Here is a 14131-nt window from a genome sequence, read left to right as displayed (position 1 = left end):
CTTGCTAGTTTCTAAAAGTGGTCTTAAATTGATATTTGGCGTCCTTTAATATTTAGCGAGCATATTATGTTTTATTAATTTACGCTAATGCTGGTAATCTTCCAATGATACTGAATGGGAATATTAGCAGAGTTTCGAAGTAAGCATATCAATACACCCAAGCGATTGGTAAGTGGTATAGAGTAGAATCAGGAAAAAGTTATTTTCCTTATTGTTAAATGAATGTAAAACAAGATAATGTTTCAAGACCCCATTGACAAAAAACATTTTAAGAAATGAAACAATTCATGTTGTTCAGAAGATCTTTTGCTACCAAAAGTAAACCGAGAAATTCTTTTTTCCATATTGGTCTTTAGATGTATGATTCTTAAAAGCATTAAAAAAATATCATCTGATCCACAAAGTTTCGCTAAAACGTAACTTTGACCATTAAATTTTGGCGTATTGGTTGATTGCAAGGATTCGATTTGATCTGTGATAAGATAAGAGGAAAATACTGCATGAAAGGGTTAAGAAATAAAAAGCAACACTAAATGGTATTGTATTAGTGAACCCCAACGGTTCGCAACTTTAAGATAACGGCTTGTTTAACTACCATCGCAATGTCCTGATTTCATGCGAAACAAGTTTTTATTAGGTTTGGGTCTCCTTTTAATGCAAACTCCTCCGTCTAAATTCAAAATCGCTTAAACACCCTTGAGACTTTATTCCGTAAAATAAATAGTTTTAGTAACTTTAATGATTTCTCTATATTGACTTTAATTATCTCCTTTTTCGGTTTTATTGGTTTTGAGAACGACATATATTTCTTATCGTCAGTTTCATTGGAACATTTTTGAAATGCAGAAAAGGCCTAATCTAAAGCATTTCCAGAATAGTCACAACCTTACAGAGAGAGGAATCCACTTTCATGGGATATTAAAACATAGCAAGAAGCCACTCACCAGTTAATGAACATTAAAGGGTCCAGTCAAAATAGAATTGCAAAGTCATTGAATCAAGAGACAATTTCCACTTTTATTATTTTAGATACAAAAGTGAAATGTAGTGCAAAATGAGAGACGGGGTAAAAGAGCACACATTACATGCAATGCAAAAAACTGACTTTGCTAATTGAATATACAATATGTACATCAAGGGTCAATGTCCTTACTTTTTTTAACGTCAGTTTATTATCACATTGGAGGCTCTAGCTCTTCGACAATAATAATGTCGACGAGGACAGTGGCGAGGAGAGTCGTTATTTTTCCAATCAAACGTACATGTAATCCAAAATAAGACTCGAGCAGATACCTTATAAATAATTTTATACATATAAGATATAGGCTATCAGCAATAATTAATTAGCTTGAATTAAGATCTGTTATGTCAAAAAACTAACATTAGCAATAAACGGTTTTCAGTGACCCCTTATTTCACAGTACCATTTAATTTACGATATTATTGTTTTTGACTAATTAAAACAATTCATTTTACGCTGCAAAACCATTATTCATAATCGATACCTGATCATCATTGCATTCACTGGCTACAACCATTCTACAATTAATGATGATGATGATTGAGACTTTTTTCTTCCAAGAAACAATGCAGTAATTATGAACGACACGGATCAAACAATTAATATCAATCTTTCCATCATTAAAAACTATGACTGACGTGATCCTGATTCTATTAGCTAATTGAATATCATTTCCCGTGACAGATATTTTTCAACCAATAAATCAACGATTATAACATATTATGTATATTGCAATTGTTGAAAGCTATCAAATAAGATTAAAAAATACAAAAATAATGATAACACGTAGAGGAAGAAACGATTACGGATTGTTTACCTCAGCATGTAAGAACGGTTCATTGACGTGGTCCCGACTAGGCTGCCGGGCTAAATCACATCTTGGTCTGTCAAACGAGGAGTATAGGCCATCCTTACCCCCCTGAAAACGGACCCCGATACTCATTGCTCCAAGAGATGGGATCCTCCCACACTATACACAAAACTCCAAGGGTTCCGACATAACCATAGAACCGTATCTCGTGTCACGCACTTGCTAACGAACTTCCAGGAAAGAAACCCGATCTCTCTCTACTGATGACGAAACCCCTTTATCCGGGCACATAGTAATTACCCTTAATACACTTCTTCATAATTACACAAATGTTTATTTTTTGAAAGGTCCGCATGTTAATGTCCTGCAATTTGGAACAGGCCAAGTGAATCAATATGAAAAGGAGAATGCCCAAATAGAAAAAGATGCTGCACGCAAACGTCTGGTTCTTAAAATATCATGTGTCCAACACTATATAACTGGCGCTGAGATTCACGCAACTGACGTCGATTTTGATAGCGAAAAATCGCATGAGGTCTTTTACCGCGCCTTATTCATTTTGTCAAACCGGAAGTCTGCATCTAAATGCGAACTGTTCCAAAAGCAAGCTGATTTTTTCCGGGGGTTCTTTTTGTTTAATTATTCAAAGTAAGTCCGCAATCTTGCCTCTTTTAGACTCCTGTTAGTCCAGACAAAAATACGACAAAAACAATTTCTGTTCTTGAAATATCTTTTCGACCCCACTGACAGGAATTCTGATCAGCGAAGAATGGTGCGTTAAATCGCGTTTGACGTGCGAATATGTTTGACAACAACAAACACCACTTTCCATAACAATTAACGATGCCAATTTGAATCCAATTTATCAAACATTGCTCTATTACCAATTGGATTTCCGTCGGATGCACCCATTGATAATATTGGTGACTACAGTCCTTCTGTCACTTGCTGTTCCATAAATATCGCGCGTAAACTGTATTATCTGATTTCATTAATTAGCTATTAAGTAAGTTTCATACAAGGAGGCCACTCGGCTCGATGGTAATTAATTATCGACCACAGACCTGTTGGATTAATTGGGATGAGAAAAGACCCAGAAATGACATCCCAGACATGTTTATCGAAAGGCTGATATCAATCAAATAAAAAATGTTTCTTGCTTGCTATAATCATTTTTCAATATTTATTTTTCTTTAAATCAATCAATGACCTTACGGGTTAATCAATTAAAAAAAAAAGCCAGAATTTATTGTACTTTAGAGATTGAAGATGAATATCATTTTATACTGATATTTACCTTTTATTGTCTTTTAAGAGAAATATTCATTAAGAAGTTCTTAATTACTACATGTATTATATAATCAAACACTGTGTTTTTATGTAAATTCACCTATTGTTATCAGAGAATGCGCAATTTAGGTAAATTTATTTAGAAAGCTTTGGTTATCGAAAAACTTCACGTGTAACCTTGCTTTTTTAACTGACCTGTTTATTTTAATATGATTATATCAATTGACTTGTATGTCTATATGAGCTTCACCGATTTGACTTATAAACAATACAACGCGATCCATGTGATGATAGTTTAGGCATTTGTGACTCTTGCTTTGGGGCAAATATGGTTGAATTTTACTTCTGTGGTTTTTGAAGAAATGAACTGTTATAAAAGATTTACTGACGGGCGGTCAAACACTTGGACGGTCAGACACACGCGCAAAGGATTAGAACAACATTTGAGTTCATTTCTGGTAAGCTTAGAGCCAAAGAAGTTTGAATTGAATACGTACTATGAAATTAGAACCACTCTCTCCACAATTTTTTTTATAAAAATTACTGACCTACATATGTAGATAAATTTCTACATTGTTTTCCAAAGCAATAGAAGCACATACAAATTGCATCAAAGATATTTTGATCCCTAAATGTAAAGTACGTTTTACTAGAAAAATTATCATTTATTTGAAGTTTCAATTATTATGTGTTTCTGTTTGTATATATATCATATTTTAGCCCCTCTGTTAAGATCACAATGTGGCCGTTGGTATCCTCCACGCTTAATATCTACCATATATAAAAACATAACAAGCTTGCGTGACACATTGAATCCATTTCCAAAATTCTACAACCAAAATGTCCATGTCTTATCTGAAACAGATTTAACAAACAATGAATTAAATCGCGATAAATGGGAAAACTCAGCAAGTATAATATATTCGTTTGGAAGAAGATTAGCAATCAAACTCCATAAATAACACAGAATCCTACTCAAAACCATCTACCGCCGTGTTAATGCAGACCGATGTTACGTACATTTACGCATGCTGCGGCAATTCACAATCTACAGCGAATACAAATCACCCGTTTAAGAAGCATAAATCTATCGGTTTGTCCCTTGGAGAAAAACGGCTTTCATTCTCATGATCTACATGACCGTTACTAACGCAGGTCTGATTGCACGTAATACTACACCCCCTCCCTAGACGTCGGTTGCTTCATTTTACGGTTTACTTACACTGTGTATCCAGATTTAAAATCGATTTCATTTTTTTGTGCAAGATGCTTGTAGTTTGCAAACAAACAGCTCTTCTTTGTATTAAAAATATTTCTTTGGAAAATTTGTCATTGGCGATGTGTTTCCGCACGCCGTCGACTCATTAGTCTACGGGGACAGACATAAAGGCGAAAACCTAGTCACATTACAAATACAATAATCCGTCATTATTGTAAAGAAACCAGAGAAAAATGGAAATACTATCCGTGAAAAATTCATGATACAATTTCTGACGACTGAAATATCAGCCAAAAGGATAGAGGAAAGAAAGCTTATCTCCATGCTGTATCAGGGATGAAAAGACACCATTGGTCAACCAACGGTTTATCAACACGGACGCAGGAATCAAATTACGGAAGCAAATTCAAAGCCAGGTTCTAACAAAGTGTTGGACAAAAACTTCCCTTAAAGACGTCTTTATTGTTAAGATCTTCTTTGAAATTATATTTAGCTGTGACATTATGTTTGAAGACAAACGTTAAATTTATGACCTGCTTAAATCTATTCACAGCTTTGTCAAAACACTTCGAAGTCTAATGTATCTTTTAATGACATCATCACTCTCCTCATAAGGCCATCAAATACGTTGTTTGTGTATGGAAATATACGAGAGTTATATTTGGAGAGAAAATCCCCATAAAGACATGCATTTTAGCAAGTAAGGCAATTAGCACATCGCGTCCATTTACTCAAAGACTTTATTTTGTCAAGTCAACCAAAGTTCACCAGACAAGGAAAGAACCAATCCGTCGAAAATCCGTATTGCTTAATGCAATATATGACGATAAAGATCCTCTTGGGTGTAAGTACCTTTGACAACGTGCAATTACACTCCAATAACGCAAGATTACTGGCTACAAATTTCTTCCTAATATATCTCTTTATGTCTTTTGCATGTACGATAAAATAACATGATTGAGAGGAAAACTTAGCGATTAACATTTCAGTTTTTCATCAGTTACATGGAAATATTATTGAATAAAATTGTAAAGTGGTTAAATTTTAATTCAAAATTAAAAAAGATTTAAAACTACCGATGTTCGAGATAAGTCTAGCCTTTCTAAAATACTAGAACTTTATAGTACATGGATATGGCCTTAGAGTCATGGGCCGAGCAAGATTTTTGTCTAGCATCGCACCCGTTAAATAGCGCGCGAAGAATTACTGTGGAATCATTTTTATCCGTTGGGGTCAATGTTCGTGGGTAGCCAAAAATTTCCTGGTCTGTTGGGACGTAATTTCGTTGGTAGCAAGTTCTTTTTCGTTAATAAATATTAAACAAATGTTTGTATATACTGTAAATTTCTTATATTACGCGAGTACTAAATTCCGCGATCCCTCTATTTTGTATCAAATCACGAGAATATAAATTCGCGGACGCGGAACATTTAGGTGGCAGGGGATAGTTTCGAAGGAAAGACCCGGTCAAAATTTTGAAATAAATGGAGAACCTGGGGTTTGGCTGGTTATTTGAGGGGTATAAATTTTGAAATAAATGGAGAACCTGGGGTTTGGCTGGTTATTCGAGGGGTTTAAATTTCTAGAATATTTATTGCATTCGTTTTGTGGACAGAGGAGCTCATGTCAATTTCATTGATATATGACACTTTAATACTGGTAGCACTTTTCATCAGATATGGAATAAAAATGCGAAACATACTTAATTTTAATCAAAATAAATTTACATCATGTGGTATTGAATACATTAATATACTTTTGAAATCATTAAAAAACAAGTTCTGGATAGATGTGTTTATGGCATGGGTTGACCTGCATAATATATTAGAGTCTGGTGCAACTGCAGACTCACCTTTATTTTATAACCCTTTGATCCATATTGGAGGGAAATCTTTTTTAATAAACAACTATTTGATAATAATATTAGATACATCAATGATATCATTGAGGAAGGTAGTACTTTTCTTAGTTTTGATAAGTTTTGTGATATGTATACGAATGTAAAGGTCAACTTTTTAGAATATGCAAGTATAATCCATGCTGTAAAGACATACATCAGAAAATTGGGTGAAAACCAAACTTTAAGAAAATTAGCAAACCCGCTTATTAGAGAAAACATACATAAAGTTATGAAATGTAAAAAGTCAAAGTTTTTTTTATGATATTTTAAACAATAATACCTCTGTGACAACAGGTAAAAGAGGGTGGAATGAATTATTAGATATAGAGGACATGGAATGGAAATTAATCCATAAACTACCTTTCATAATAACAAAAAACTGTTAACTTCAATGGTTCCAATACAGAATAATTAACAAAATTTTAGCAACAAACTCTTTTTTATTCAAAATTAAAAAAAATAAACTCTAAAATGTGTACCTTTTGTCACAGAGAAGAGGAAACTATAGAACATATACTGTGGGATTGTGAATGTGTTCAATCTTTTTTAGAACATTTTAAACATTATTTAGAAGAAAAAATCAATTTTCAGGTTACATTTACCAAGAAAACTTTCATTCTAGGCATCCTTGGTAAAAACAAAGATATCCTTAATATCATTTTTCTTTGGTTAAAGTACTATATTTACACAGCAAGGTGTACCGAGAAACAGTTGAGTGTTTCTAATGCAATGTCGTCTTTAAAGCTCTTTTATGAAACACAGAAATTTATTTCTTATAAAAATGGTGAAAATGAGATTTTTGATACTCATTGGAACATCTGGAATCCAATTTTTACTTGAATTTTCTCTCTCTCTCTCTCTCTCTCTCTCTCAAAAAAAAGAATTTTTTGCACTTCTGAATTATTATATTTAAAGCATCATAATCATGCATTGTATGTCTGCAGAATGTGTGAAATAAAAAAAGAAAAAAAAAAGAAAAAAAAGAAAATGCGAAACTGTGGCCAAAATTTCCACTTTCGGTTTTGTGCTTGAAAAGTAGGGTGGGTTCAGAACACGAAATGTCACTCGAAAAGAAGGTGATTGACCCCCCATCAATTGGCGTTTATTTGCATTGGTATACATTAAGCTACCAATCCTATGGTAGTTTATGGCAGTTGCTCGGGACTGGAGCGTGGTTCTGGACCCGTGAAAATGTGAAAAAGGGCAATTTTTCAGAAAATTTTGAGACCGTCCCTGGCTATTCTTTATAGTGCTATATGTAAGTTGTACTTGTTTTATTCTGAAATGTTTCAAAATTCTCATCAGTCGGGGCCATGTGTCCCCTGCATGCAAACCAATTTTAGCAAATTTAAAAATCCACTGAAAAATTAAATCTCATATATGAGCACTATCTGCCTCACATTTCCTCGACCAAAAAAACTATCCCTTGCCACCTTATCGATATTTCCTAAAGTTATCAACTCTCACAAAATAATTGCGAGGTTTTAAAATCCGCGAGGGGTGCTTCTCGCAATTTTACGCGGATATAAATTCCTTGCGTTTAATTAGGAATTTACAGTACGTTTGTAGGGATGAAAATTCGTGGGTGAGGGTTACCCACGAAAGCCACGAACATTGGTCCCCCACGAACAACGGTGATTCCACAGTAAGGTGTCAGGAGTAACACATAATTTAATCATACGATTTTCAACAATGGCAACAGTTGATATTGAACAACTAAGATTTGGCCGATAGTGGCTTCAAGACTCACACTTGTGGTGAGTCTGATGTGGTCGAGGATAACCATGGTGTGATTGAAACATTAAAATGCAATGAATTATTAATAATACAAAGTACTCGATATTCACTAAAATACAATAACGTTCTTATTGCTCAAACAAGAGGTATAGCTTACCGATACACTACACTTGTTAGAACATAGAATGAATACTAGCTACAGTATGTTATAAGCTGAGTCAAATGTACTTTTACCGGATTGATCCCTATCTAACCAGGGAGCAGGCGGCAAACCGACTGAGATATTTTATACCTCAATTAGCGACACAGATAACTTACGGATACTGTATACCCAACGATGTTATAAGTAATGGAACATATCACATAAAATGATAGTGTAACAATCGGCATCTCTCATGGTAATAGAAATTGTTAGACCACAAACTACTCCCTCCCACAATTTCAAAGTCGACTAAAATAATTTTAGAAAGTCAATTACCCACCTCGACGGTTATAAAAGGGCTGTTTATTGCATCCTTGCTGCTGATGGTTGCACGTCGGTATATTCTGGAACTGGAGTTATGGCCTTTGGACATTATAATCCTGCCAATGACTGGATTAAGTTCTCGTCAAGAACCAAAACTGACCGTCCTTCTCCAATTCATAATCCTGTTTTGTGAACGTTTGCGTATGCTCAGGTGCAAATTAGACATTTTCGAAAAATGTCAAATGGGAGTTCCTTATAAAGCGTTGCATGCTGGCTGTGTAGACATTAAATTAATATCTCTCGTTCGAACACTAGCATTTCAGAACGCCTTCATATCACTCAGACGAAAGTAAAAAAAAACAGCGGTTCATTAAATTTCAAAGTCAAAACTTTGTACAGACCATCGTTTTTAGCGATTTGCAACTCAATAAAATACGACGTTTTCTTCCACTATTTGTCCCGTTTCCAAACGCAGATAATTATCTGGCAAAAAGTATACAATTTAATCTGCTCGCTTGACAATTAGTCTGTGCTCGAGGAAGCTCTTCAAGAACGCTTCCTGATCAGATGACCAAAGGCATCAGCAGACGTCAAATTTGATCCCCTTATGGCATCGTCCGACCAGTACTAGTAGAGCAACGATGTGTTTATCAAACAATGGCCTGTTTCTGTAAATAACTTCTTGTCCCTGCTGTCAACTTCTTTTGCTTCAGCTGCACACTTGATCACGACTAAAAAATATGGCTAAATTGTGAAAATAATTTCAACCTTATCAATCACAGCCAAGTCAAGAGCGTCATTGCTATATTATTGATAGTTATGACCGGTGGGCGAGCGCATGTCATATCTGTCTTCAATGAGTTTTTTAAAGAAAAAAATTGTCCCTCTCGTACATATTCTTCCGCTAGAATATCAGCAGACGATAATTAATGATCACGTGGAGATAGTCAATCTATTACGGTCACGTCTGACTCTTTGCCCACGGGTGGATAAACTTGATTCATTGTAATCCTAAACGCTGTGAAGACGTCAGGTATTACTGTTTTGTACGGTGATGACGGCCTTCTTCCGACTCGTCCAGCTTCTTTAGCGTTTTACTGTGGCCGTATTGTTTATTGCCTTCCATGAAGTATCGTAAATCTGAAATCACTCGGTCTCATAGCAACCTTTTCTAAAAACCAGTGTCTCCATTTAAGACACAGAAATGAATTCCGTTGTTTGAAAAGCGATTGTATTTCTGCGTCTGTGATAGTAAATTGAGAAATCCGAGTCTGCTTGCAAGCAGAAGACCGACAAGTTCAGACGCAAGCTGTTTTGCACATTCTCTTTTTACACGGACTATTTCGATCATTAAAGATTATTCTCAGAGATCACAAAATTCTGAACAAACGTCAACCGGTAGCAATTTCTTTTATCACAATGCAGCTTATTTTGTTCAACAAATTCGCACTACATGTACAACAGAATACACGATGTATCATACGTGCAAAATCGGGTACGAAATATAATAGATACGATTACTGGTGAAATAGAAGACCTAGTTAAAGTAACTTAGCTTGACTCTTTTGACACAAGTCCCAATAAAAACACATATTTTTGGTGTCATTTGTGTTAAAACCGTTACATAGCAAAATTAGAACTACTCTCACAGAATTTTAATAAATAACAGAGCAAGTTGTTCAATCCCTTTTATCTGCATAGCAAAGTCAACTATTTACACACATGCATTATGTTGCAAATTCCGTGTCAAAAAAGGAACGTTCCGAAACGTCATTTTTGCATGAAAATAGCTGTGTACGTATTAACTGAGCACAAATATAGGTTTCTTGAAAGGAAAAATTACTAGTCTTTGAAAATTCCCTTCCTTACTACGATAATTGCAAACATAAAAACGTAAGCATCACTCGGGGAAGCCAAGTTGTTCCATTCATTGACTTTAAGTGGCGTAACACAGGTAAAGATTACCTCTAATTGATGCATAGATTCTAAGTAACAGGCCAATTAATGAATTTGTGTTTGCTCAATAAAATGCAAAATTAGCCCAAAAAGGAAGAACAAAAATTTACTGATAACAAAAACCAATCAATAACATGCCTTTGAGAGATCTGGCTCCTGGGTTTATCTCTCTCTCCCCTGCTGTTACTGCGGATCATTACGGTACAAGTGAGTACTAGGGCAGAATGGACGCCTATTGCCGGGTTACAGAAACTCACGAACAGCAACTTTTTACTGCGCCAATCAATGCTAACATCCTCTAAATGACTTCCTAAACAATCTTGGACAATATTGCATACCAGCTTTGAAACATTGCATCATTAACTTCCCTCTAAAATATCATATTTCGACTTCGTTGGTTGAATGCCCCCATCCCCTCTTTTACTTAAAGATGTTGACTATGATTTGAAATCACCGATGACAAGCTCCACCCCCCCCCCCCCCATAAAAAAGAAGAGGAGAAAACACGTGATGCTAAAAGACAACAACAAAACTCATGGTAAAGACTATATATGCAGGTTTTCTCATATGGTACACGTAGATGAATTTTTCTATTAATTCATTAGAATATTTTCTTGGATTTGTCGTATATATTGACAGATCCCCGCCGTTCTTACTGTCACTTCATGAAAATTAATCAAAAATCATTTTCTGGTGCTAATACCAGATTTCTCTCAACAAAGTAGCAATTCAAAGAGTTATAATTATCAAGTTTTCAAATCACTGCATGTATAAAGTGTACACCTGTCTTGTCCAATAAATAAACGTACGTACAATATTGACTTATACTGAATGCATCTTATTTGACAGAAATCATTGAATATATCGACTAGAATAACACGAACGGTCCCGGTAAAACCATTGTCAGTCGACGCTTCGAAGTGTACGAGGGGTGTCAATTTCTACTGTTACCCTCCCAAAGAGGCACTATTTTTTTTTATTATATTGAATGTTTTAATTTTAAAGAAAACTTTACTGCTTTTATATTTATTAATTATTCACATTATTTCAAATTCATAATTGACTTCTTTAATAATGACGTGAATTCTACGGCGAACCGTACGCGCATAATTTACGCGCATGTAACAATATATAAATAGTGCCTGTTTGGGAGGGTAACAGTTGAAATTGACACCCCGAGAAAACCATTGTCAACCGACGCGAAGCGGAGGTTGACAATGGTTTTTGAGGGGTGTCAATTTCAACTGTTATCCTCCCAAACAGGCACTATTTATTTTGTTATACTGAATGTCTTTATTAAAATTTTTAAGAAAATTTTACTGCTTTTATATAGGAATAACGTGAATTCTACAGCGAACTGTACGCACATAATTTTTGCGCATGTAACATTTTTTTATGTTACCCGTTGCTAAGTGCGTTGCATACGCTGAGGGTATTAAAGGATTATGAACTGCGTCTCAACCAATCAGATTTCAGTATTTAACATGAAAGTATAACAATTCGTTTTATTATACTTTCATTTTAAATGAAAGCTTCGCGTAGGTTGACAATGGTTTTCTCGGGGTGTCAATTTCAACTGTTACCTTCCCAAACAGGCACTATTTTTATAGTGTTACCCGTTGTCAAATGTGTTGCTAACGCTAAGGGTAATAGAACGCATCATAAACATCGTCTAAACCAACCAGATGTCAGTATTCAACATGAAAGTATAATAATATTCATTGTTACAGAGGGTTTTTTCATTCTTCATATACCGTCACTGTTTTACTAAGTAAATTGACTCTTTTCACGAAAACTGTGGAACTGCTATGTTGCAGGACATGAACAATCGCTGTTGGGTATATTTCACCAATCTAGTTGTCACTTTGTCCAGCAAAAGAGCAGTTACGCAGTTATCGGGAAAGTGTTGATTTCAATCGAAAACAAATTCGACTCATTTTAAACTAATGTTGATGGCTTCATTGATACAATTTGGGTTTTTTTTATGACGCAAGTTATTCGACCTCCGCAGCAAATTTGATTATGTTTCATTTTTGAAGTTGTCATCAAATAAAATGACAAACGAAACTTTTAAATCAAATCATTAAAATCTATATCACTTGAGATATTTGCATAAAAAAGAATTAAAAAAATAATAATATATTAAAAAAAAATGAAAATGTGAAATCTTAGCATTGCATTCAGCCATTCACATCATGATCAACAAGATGTACATTGAGTCACCATGTCGTCATCAATGCTGTAGTGCTCAGACGGAGCTAAAATGGTGATACCACGATGCTTTTAATTTTATGTTTGTCAATTAGATGCTTTAACAACCTCGTAAATGCAATGTACAAGCAACTTCACTCAGTGTAGATTAACGCAATGGGATCGTTAACAAATCGCGGCAATTCTAATGTGTGCATCATAAAATGATTTCATAAAACTGTCCCTATCTCAACAGGGAAAAAAATCAATAACAGACATCTGCATAAAAAAGTGACATATTGCAAAAACGACAAAACTCTCACGTATTTGTTAAGATTATGACCCCGTTGGTAGCTTATCATCTTGTTAATTATACCTATCCATGTCATTCAAACAACCTATGATTGAAACCATGTGAACTTAAGAATTACCAATTATCAAACGAACTTTTTTCCTGATTATTCTTTACAAATGTACGGTGAAATTGACATTCTTTAATCTCCACAGCAAGTATTGTTCACACCAACAAAAGCTCAGTAGTCGCATCATGTAGTCATTTTCTTACAAAACGATAACAATTCCCGCCAAATTTACCTCTAGGGTAATGAAGGCACCGTTGATGTTGTCCCGGCTACTAATGGTACGCCTGTCCACTCCTTTGCCATGGTCCGATCTCGAGTCTGCCCAACCCATGCCCCGTCTCAAAAATCTCTAACAGTCACACGCACGATGCCCAAAAAAATTCCACCATGCAATATTATCCTTGCGTTCTTAAGAATTTGCACGTTTTTTTTCAATTAATAAACACAAATTGACGTACATCTGCCATCTGGTTGGCGTGTCTTTTTAATCCTTAGATTAGAACCCTAATGCGCGCCATGAGAAGTCACTTTGTTCTAAGGGCCGTCACTTTGCCTCTATACGTGCTCGTTTTTTGCAAATTTATAAAAATTCTTTTTTCGAATCATTAAGCAGCTGCACCCGCTGCTGCATTTAATGTTTGTTGTTGTTGTTATTTTGATCGCATCATAAAAAGGGATGGGGCAGAGACACTAGTTTGCATATTGCATTATCTTTTGATTAGAAAATGGTTTGTCATTTGTTATTGATTGAGACGACAGTGCATGGCTCCGCGTGTGACACGTTACTGGTATCCATGGATTCTGATCTCAGAGTATCAATGCAACTAATGATTGTATAAGCAACTATGGTCATTATCTAGTCGACAAATTGCGTATAAAGTACATATCCTCCAGGAATTTTATCATTTCAAATAATTAACTTCTATCTCATTATATCTGTTCTAACACTATAGCACAGTCGAAAAAAAGAAAAGTGCGGCGTCGGAAACTTACTAGTTTCACCTCCAGTTGTATAATTTACTGTAAGAAAGCCTAACCTGTCTTCAAGCTTCTTTCACAACCGAAATTGAGGCATTAAAGTCGACTACTTTCTTAAATTAGGTGTGATTTCGTGTATCATAGTTTCGAGGGAAAACCTGTTACAACATATGAAAAATAACCTATATCACTGCTGTCCAC

General features: G+C 35.1%; 1 protein-coding gene across 15 annotated transcripts in view; it reads right to left on the bottom strand.

Annotated features, from left to right (window-relative positions):
- Positions 1-14131, bottom strand: part of LOC128156409 (dipeptidyl aminopeptidase-like protein 6) — a 113859-nt gene that overhangs the window by 52506 nt on the left and 47222 nt on the right. For 2 of the 15 annotated variants that reach the window (XM_052818527.1, XM_052818531.1), the window contains exon 1: positions 13185-13298. The exons of 9 other annotated variants lie outside the window; for them this stretch is intronic. In XM_052818527.1, the coding sequence (XP_052674487.1) occupies positions 13185-13283 (99 nt within the window). In that variant the 5' untranslated portion in view covers positions 13284-13298. Of the gene's footprint in view, positions 1-1838; positions 2102-8460; positions 9266-13184; positions 13299-14131 lie in introns of those variants that run through there. 4 more of the 15 variants (XM_052818528.1, XM_052818537.1, XM_052818525.1 and 1 more) reach the window with 4 other exon arrangements.

This window comes from Crassostrea angulata, chromosome 7 (genome assembly GCF_025612915.1).
Source record: "Crassostrea angulata isolate pt1a10 chromosome 7, ASM2561291v2, whole genome shotgun sequence".
Lineage (NCBI taxonomy): Eukaryota > Metazoa > Mollusca > Bivalvia > Ostreida > Ostreidae > Magallana > Magallana angulata.
This window is presented reverse-complemented; position numbering and strand designations above follow the sequence as displayed.